General features: G+C 44.2%; 1 protein-coding gene across 1 annotated transcript; it reads right to left on the bottom strand.

Annotated features, from left to right (window-relative positions):
- On the bottom strand, nt 1,911-3,576 carry MAGEF1 (MAGE family member F1). The gene has a single exon (XM_005675179.3). The coding sequence runs from the start codon at nt 3,346-3,348 to the stop codon at nt 2,425-2,427; it is 924 nt and encodes a 307-aa protein (XP_005675236.1). The 5' UTR covers nt 3,349-3,576; the 3' UTR covers nt 1,911-2,424.

Raw genomic sequence — 8,991 nt, 5'->3', positions numbered from 1 at the left:
TAGATTGTTATAAAAATCATTAAAACATATGTAAAGCATTAAAAAGCTGGCTCATATTAGGTATTGAATAAATGGCAAGTATTAATATCTGTAAAATGAAGGTATTTCATAATACCCAACTTTGCAATATGGTTGTGAAAAGGAGAGGGGAATGCTTTTGGCCTGTAGCAGATGTCTAGTAAATGGTAGTTGTTAGTCCTGTCTTGCCATGAACTATACGTCTGCCTTTCAGCAAAGTCACCTCTACTGCCAGTGAAATGGGAAGTATTTCTATTCTACTTACCCCATAAGGACTGCAGTGGCAATTGGCATTAATTACATGTGCCTCACTTGACTCTTGCAGTTGTGATAAATAAAATCACATACAATATATTGGAAGCCAGACATGGGGCACAATGTACTCGAATGAAACACACTGGGAGGCAACGGACTTGGGTTCTTGTCTTGGTGCTGTCTTTTGTCAAATGACCATAAGCAAATCACCAAGTAATCAGACCCTCAGGTACAGACACTGCTGACCTCTCAAGAGCTGTGAGAAAATACAAATGTGAGAAATTATCACTATTATTCCTTGAGGGTAAAATCAGTTTTTCCTTTTTCATCTTTGGAACCCAGCGGAGTCCTTGGCATATAGTGGGCACTCAGTACTTTTGTCTAATGAATTAATATTAATAAACTGTCCAGAAGTCATAATCATTAGTAAACTTTTTTACCCATAAACTTATAGCTTTTGGTCTGTGATTTTTCGGATCCCTGGGCTTTTATCTCAAAGTATTTGTATACCATGCTAACCTTAACATACTCAGGTATGTTATTCGGGTGCAATGGAAAGTACACACACACAAAAACTGGCAGTAAAGAGAGAAGGAAGTGGGTCTTCTGTATATGGCAGCTGTAGGGGGACAGCTTCTCAATCCTCCTATACCCAGCTCTAGTTTGGTTACCACTAATCTAGGTTCCTTATTCTTCGATGTACCCATTCTATAGGATTCCTCCTTAGAGTGAAGGTGGTGGGCACCACAGAGGCTTGAGCTGCTTTTGTTGATGACTCTTCATGTGTATTAAGAATGTGAAAGATGTCTACAGTTCTTCTAATGGGAGATAGCAAGTGGAAAGCAGCAAGTAGAAACACTGATGAAGGTGCTGGGCTTCCTGGTGCCAAGGGAGAGATCGTAAAGACTTCTTGGCAGTAGTGGACGTCACACGTACCCTCCACCCTACATACTGTTCCAGAATTGTTATAGTGCTTGGTCCCTGAGGGCTTTGGTAGAAGAGGAAAATGTATGAAGACCGATGGGAGATGGAGAAGACCAAAATGCCAATAGACACCATCATGTATGCACTGTAATAAAGAGCCCTGGGCCAAGTACACTGGCCAAAGGTGGCTGTTTTCCAGATCTATCAAGTCATCCCATGTAACTAAAGAGCATCTTAAGTAGTCATTTTTAATACCATCTCCTCACTGCAACTTCTCCCCGACCCCTCCACCCCCGTCTTTTCACCTTCCCTACACTGAGGTCCCACTAAAGGTAATTTCAGGCAAGCCTCACTCAATCACTCCAATGGGGCTGGGTGTCCCGCTGTAGCCTTCAACTCACTGTACTATAATTTCTGGTTTATTTACTGTCCAGCTCTGAAGAGTAGGACCTTTATCTTGCTCAGCATGTGTGTATTAGTTGCTCAGTCATGTCCAACTCTTTTCGATCCCACGGACTGTAGCTCTCCAAGCTCCTCTGTCCACGGAACTCTCCAGGTAAGAATACTGAAGTGGGTTGCCAGTCCCTTCTCCAGGGGATCTTCCCAGCCCAGGGATGGAACCTGGGTCTCCTGCATTGCAGGCAGATTCTTTAACCTGAGTCACCTGGGAAGCCCTTTAATTCCCAAATACCCGTAACAGTGCATCACACAAAGATGCTTAACAAATGTTTATTATGTGTACCAGGTTATACCTCTAATTTATTGCATCCCCCCACCAGATATTATAATAACTAAGCAGAGTTACACTTCAGTCTTTTTTCTTTATACAATAGACAAAAACTGTTAGAAAGCTAGATACCATTTAGCTATTTTTTCCCCTGGTACCAGATCATTATACTGCTGAGTTCCTTCAAACTATTTAAATACATCATTTGGTGCTGCATAATTTGTTCAAGACCACAGAAAAAAATGTAAAGTTTTTCAATTCATTTTACAAAACCAGCAAAAATCTACAACAAAATCCTACAGGAAAAAGTAGACGAATTTCATTTATAAACATCAATTTAACAGTATATTAAACGTAGCAAAACCGAGCAAGATACAAAAACTAAATCCTAGTTACACGAACACAAATGCTACAGAAATAAAGACCCTCTCCCCGCCGAGTCTACTTATGACGCAGACGGTTAGCTTTTATATCGCCCCACCCCCACCCCTAGCTGGCCCTCACCAGAGGTGAGTGCTGGCCCTAGCCCTCACACTGGCCCCAGCTCTGGCCCTATCAGCCTCATCTGCCAGGGCCTCACGGTACTGCACTGGCCAGTGTTGGGGTTCTTTCTTATGGAGCTTGGCCACGAACCCCAGGACTTTCATCTTGCTGGTTTCCAAGTTGCTTCGGGGACCCCAAGAGAATTCACATTCCGGTGGGTTGGTGTGAGGCACACGCCTGTAATTGAGGTATCTCAGCTGCACGAAATCTTCCATAATAAGCCTCTTCGGGTACCCAAAGAGGAAGTGATACTTTGAGGGACGCACCCCCAACCGACGCAGCATCGCCCAGACCTGTGCCTCTCTGGCGCTATTACCTTTCATGTAGATAAGGCCCAAGATCATCATTAAGAGACCCAACCTGGGGCCATCTCCTCTCAGAGCCTCCTCCTCATGCTCAATAGGTTTTAGCTTGTTGATCAGGATGTAAGTGTGGTGCTTGCGGTCAAGCTGTTTCAGCTCGAAACCGAAGACGTACCGCAGATGCTCTGCGGCCCTTGCGATGATCTCAGGGAACAGATCCTTTAAGTCTCCGATAACGTATTTCACCATCTCGGAGCGAGTGATGGGGCTCTTCTTCCTGTCCTTCAACAGCAGAAATTGCACCAACTCGGCTACCGTCCGATCCAGACGGCGGCAGGCTCTACGCCGGGCCAAGGTTTTGGCTGCCAAAGCCCTCGCGCCTTTCGGGGTGAGAGAGGGTTCCGAAGCCCCCTCCTCCCTTACAGCGCCAAGGTCCTCCTCGGGGCTCTCCTGCAGGAGGGGGCTCGGGGCCATCTCCTGCGAGGCGGTCAGAGGCTGGGTCTCACCGTCATGGCTGCCATCCATCTCCCTCTCCGCCTGAGGGATGGGGAGAGCCCCGCTCTCGGGTTTCTGCAACATGTTTTCGGGTAGGCAGGTGCAGAGCGCGTACGCGGGCCGCGGGGTGTGCGAGCCGCTGCACAAACCCCGGTGGAGGGGTTGGACAGCGGCTGGGGCGGCTGCAGGAGGACTAGGAGAGATGACACGGGGTTTTGCGGCTGCTGGGCTGCACCGCAGAAGGCTCGGGACGGTTGCCGCGACGCGGCCACCGCGCAGCCTCAGTGCGCACTCGCTGGCCGACTTGCCAGACTTCTTCCGGCCAACTCAGCCAAGATGGCGGCCTCGAGGCCGCGCGAAGCCCGTCCTCTTCCGGCTCCCGCTGGGGTAGGAGTGCTCACAGGCTTCTCAGGATGCCCAGGCTGTGGAGGAGTCAGGGCTGGTTTTTAGTCTGACAGGCTGGAGGCGGGAGCAACCAGGCTATCCTAAGGTTTCAGTGTAGAAGGATGAAGTAGGGATGGAGTTCTAGCCACGTCCCTTCAGCAGGTGCTTATTTCTAAGTGCGCGTGTCTAAGATTTTGAGTGATTCACTGTGTCACAAGTGCGGTCTGCATGGAGGTAAAGCCTGGGAGATAAAAGGCTGTGCGGGACAGTTCGTGACAGACTTTGAACACGATGCTTGGGAGATTGAAATCTGTTTAAACAAGGGAGTGTCCGGACCGGATCTGTATCATCTAGTCTCTCTGGTGGCCCTGTGGAGTATGGATTGGAGAAGGGCTGACCAAAAGCTGGGAATCTAGCTTGGAGTATTGGCATTATTATAGTGCAGAATAGGAACTGAGATGTGCCCTGTCTTGTTCATTGGCATATCCCCAGTGCCCAGAACAGTGCCCAGCACATAGAGGCACTCCATAAGTATTGTAAAATGGATGACGAGAGGGTAAGGATAGCAGATTCTACAGGAGTCAAAGAAGATGATAAAAGAGATATCAAGGTACAGCTGGCAGAAATAGTAACTAACTGGAGGAAAGGGGAGGGGTTTTGTTTCTAACCTAATCAAACTTAATTACTCCCATTATTTATTTCTTTTTGCCTGCTCTGCTCTGACCTTTACCAGTCTGTCTCCCAACCCCCTTTCTCTCCAGCTCCTCCTCCCTCTCTTCCTCTACCTCTTCCTCCTCTCTCCTCCTCTTTCCTCCCCTCCTGTCTCTCCCTCTTCTCTCATTTCCTCCCCTTTCCTCCTCTCGCTCCACTTCTCTCTCTCCTTTCAAGCCTTCCTTAGTTATTTACTGCCATTTCAGAATCACCATCAGTTCAGTTCAGTCGCTCAGTCGTGTCCGACTCTCTGCGACCCCATGAATCGCAGCACGCCATCACCGTCCATCCATCCGTCATCCGTCACTCCCTGTCCATCACCGTCTCCCGGAGTTCACTCAAACTCACGTCCATCGAGTCGGTGATGCCATCCAGCCATCTCATCCTCTGTCGTCCCCTTCTCCTCCTGCCCCCAATCCCGCCCAGCATCAGAGTCTTTTCCAATGAGTCAACTCTTCGCATGAGGTGGCCAAAATACTGGAGATTCAGCTTTAACATCATTCCTTCCAAAGAACACCCAGGGCTGATCTCCTTGCAATCCAAGGAACTCTCAACAGTCTTCTCCAACACCACAGTTCAAAAGCATCAATTCTTCTGTGCTCAGCTTTCTTTACAGTCCAACTCTCGCATCCATACATGACCACTGGAAAAACCATAGCCTTGACTAAATGGACCTTTGTTGGCAAAGTAATGTCTCTGCTTTTGAATATGCTGTCTAGGTTGGTCACAACTTTCCTTCCAAGGAGTAAGCTTCTTTTAATTTCATGACTCCAGTCACCATCTGCAGTGATTTTGGAGCCCAAAGAGATAAAGTCTGACACTGTCACCATAGCAACTTGTATTTAACATAGGCCTTATTGTGCTCTAGGCTCTGTTCTAACCATTATTCAAATATTAATTTGTTTAATCCTCATTAAGGTAAGTACTTTTATCACTGTCCCCATTTTATGGATATGTCTTTTCTATGAGATTTGCTGTTTACCAGCTATGTAATCTTGGGCACATTACCTAAACTTCCTGCCCCTCAGTTGCCTTGTGAGTAAAATGGGCATAATAGTACAGACAACATTGTGGAGAGCATGTGAAGAAATGCATAGAAACCATTTAATGCAGTGCTTGGCACATAGTGTTCAATAAGTGGGTTTTTGTTGTTGTTTAGTTGCTAAGTTGTGTCTGACTCTTTTGCGACCCCATAGATTGTAGCCCACCAGGTTTCTCTGTCCATGGAATTTCCCAGGCAAGAAAACTGGAGTGGGTTGCCATTTCCTTCTCCAGGGGATCTTCCTGACCCAGGGATCAAATCCATGTCTCCTGCCTTGGCAGGTGGATTCTTTGCTACTGAGCCAACAGGGAAGCCCTCAATGAGTGTTAGCTATTGTTTATTGCATATTTTTTAATGTACTAATTTTTTACATGTATTAACTCATCTACATCTTCTAACAGCCCTGCTAGATAAGTGCTATTATTATTCACATTTTATAAGTGAATAACACACAAAGAGGTTAAGTAACTTCCCCAACATCACATGACTGAGCCAATATTTCAATCATATAGTATGACTCCAGAGACCATGCTCTTAACCACTATATTCAGTTCAGTTCAGTTCAGTTCAGTCATTCAGTCGTGTCCGACTCTTTGCGACCCCATGAACCGCAGCACACCAGGCCTCCTTGTCCGTCACCAACTCCCGGAGTCCACCCAAACCCATGTCCATTGTGTCGGTGATGCCATCCAGCCATCTCATCCTCTGTCGTCCCCTTCTCCTCCTGCCCTCAATCTTACCCAGCATCAGGGTCTTTTCAAATGAGTCAGCTCTCCGCATCAGGTGGCCAAAGTATTGGAGTTTCAGCTTCAACATCAGTCCCTCCAATGAACACCCAGGACTGATCTCCTTTAGGATGGACTGGTTGGATCCTCCTTGCAGTCCAAGGGACTCTCAAGAGTCTTCTCCAACACCACAGTTCAAAAGCATCAATTCTTTGGTGCTCAGTTTTCTTTATAGTCCAACTCTCACGTCCATACATGACTACTGGAAAAACCATAGCCTTGACTAGACGGACCTTTGTTGGCATAGTAATGTCTCTGCTTTTGAAATGAGCAAGTGTCTTTTAATTTCATGATTGCAATCACCATCTGCAGTGATTTTGGAGCCCCCCAAAATAAAGTCAGCCACTGTTTCCACTGTTTCTTCATCTATTTGCCATGAAGTCATGTGACCGGATGCCATGATCTTCGTTTTCTGAATGTTGAGCTTTAAGCCAACTTTTTCACTCTCCTTTTTTACTTTGATCGAGAGGCTCTTTAGTTCTTCACTTTCTGCCATAAGCGTGGTGTCATCTGCATATCTGAGGTTATTTACATTTCTCCCTGCAATCTTGATTCCAGTTTGTGCTTCCTCCAGCCCAGCATTTCTCATGATGTACTCTGCATATAAGTTAAATAAGCAGGGTGACAATATACAGCCTTGACGTACTCCTTTTCCTATTTGGAACCAGTCTGTTGTTCCATGTCCAGTTCTAGCTGTTGCTTCCTGACCTGTAAACAGGTTTCTCAAGAGGCAGGTCAGGTGGTCTGGTATTCCCATCTCTTTAAGAATTTTCCACAGTTTATTGTGATCCACATAGTCAAAGGCTTTGGCATAGTCAATAAAGCAGAAATAGATGTTTCTCTGGAACTCTCTTGCTTTTTCAATGATCCAGCAGATGTTGGCAATTTGATCTCTGGTTCCTCTGCCTTTTCTAAAACCAGCTTGGACACCTGGAAGTTCACGCTTCATGTATTGCTAAAGCCTGGCTTGGAGAATTTTGAGCATTAGTTTACTAGTGTGTGAGTTGAGTGCAATTGGGCAGTAGTTTGAGCATTCTTTGGCACTGCCTTTCTTTGGGATTGGAATGAAAACTGACCTTTTCCAGTCCTATGGCCACTGCTGAGTTTTCCAAATTTGCTGGCATATTGAGTGCAGCACTTTCACAGCATCATCTTTTAGGGTTTGAAATAGCTCAACTGGAATTCCATCACCTCTACTAGCTTTGTTCGTAGATGTTAATTATTATTATTATTGACCATACTCTGCTTTGTATTATAGTTATTTTTGTGCTTGTCTTATTCCCCTCCAAAATCAAATATCCTGAAAGTTAGGTCTGTGTCCTTAACTCTTATGAAGAGCCCCTCAGCATCAGAAGTCAGTATGTACTTGTCATTGAATAAATGATGAAAGGCTTTCCTTTTTTTTTTCCAGAGGAAATAGCATTTCTTTTAAGTAAATATCTGACAGCGTTTTCTAGATGTAATCATGAACTCTTTATTTTTAAAAGAGTCTGAAAATATAAAGTATAAAACCCATTTATACTTTAAGACTTAGAAAAGCTGAAAGTATGTGAATGAAGCAGGAGAATGTTTATTATAGTCTAACTTGAGGCTATTATTAGTTTCTATTATGCCAGACATTTTATGTACGATATAATTTAGTCCTCACAAATCCCTATTAGGAAGGTATTATTATCCTCATTTTGCAAATGGGAAAACAGTCACTGGAGGTTAAATCACCTGTCCCCAGCCACCTGTCTGCTAAGTGCTAGACTAGAAATGAGAATCTCGGTCTGTCTATTCTGAAGTCTGTACTCATGACCACAATGCTGGACTGCCTGGTTGTCAGTTTCTCCTGAGGGTAGAATCACTCCTACCTGAAATGGCATCCTTGTGGACAAAATATTCTACTTACGTATCTTTCTCACTCCAAGCTTTGCCAAGGAGAGTTAGAGGAGGCAGCTGCATGCAAAGGAGCATGCAGGAGACACACTGAATGGAAAGAATTTTGAGGGCAAATTAGTAGTAATATGACTGGGTTTTGAAAACTGAATCAATAATATAATGCTACTTATTAAAAAAATAAACTACTGAAACAACATGGATGAGTTTGGTTGACACTGAGTAAGAAGAAGAAAGACACAAAAGATAACACAGTATGATTCCAGTTAATCTCATGTTCAAGATGGGTTCAGCTGATCCTTGGTGACAGAAATGAGAATGGTGGAGGCCTGGAGTGGGGTTGACTGGAATGGGATAGGCATGAACTTTCTGCAGGTGATGGAAATATTCTGAATCTTGGTTTGGGTGTAGATAATACATTTGTCAAAACTTATTAAACTCTGCTGTTAATATCTATGTATCTCTTGGTATATAAATTATACCTTAAAATTATAAAAATAAGGTTTTAAAATTGAGGAATAATGGATAGATAGCATTAGTTTCAGGTGTACAACATGATGATTCGATGTTCATATATACTGTGAAATGATAACCACAGTAAGTCTAGGGACCATACATGGTTACAAAATTTTTTTTCTTGTGATGAGAACTTTTAAGATCTATTCTCTTAACAAGTTTCAAATATGCAGTACAGTATTATTAACTATAGTCACCATGTAAAAACACTTTTAAAATGAACAGACCGTTTAGGTATAGGAGGTGATGAGGGATATGAAAGTTGAATGACTTTGCTTTGCCCCTTAACAACCCCTGGATGCTACAATGCTTTTTAATGAAAGGGGCCTAGACAATCAGTTGTCAGTTTTGATTATGCTGACCTTATACTGGACTAGCAGGCTATTTTTTCCCCAAATACTTATTTAT

Source organism: Capra hircus, chromosome 1, assembly GCF_001704415.2.
Source record: "Capra hircus breed San Clemente chromosome 1, ASM170441v1, whole genome shotgun sequence".
Classification (NCBI taxonomy): domain Eukaryota; kingdom Metazoa; phylum Chordata; class Mammalia; order Artiodactyla; family Bovidae; genus Capra; species Capra hircus.
Note: the sequence above shows the minus strand (reverse complement) of the source record. Positions and strands in the feature narration are given on the sequence as shown.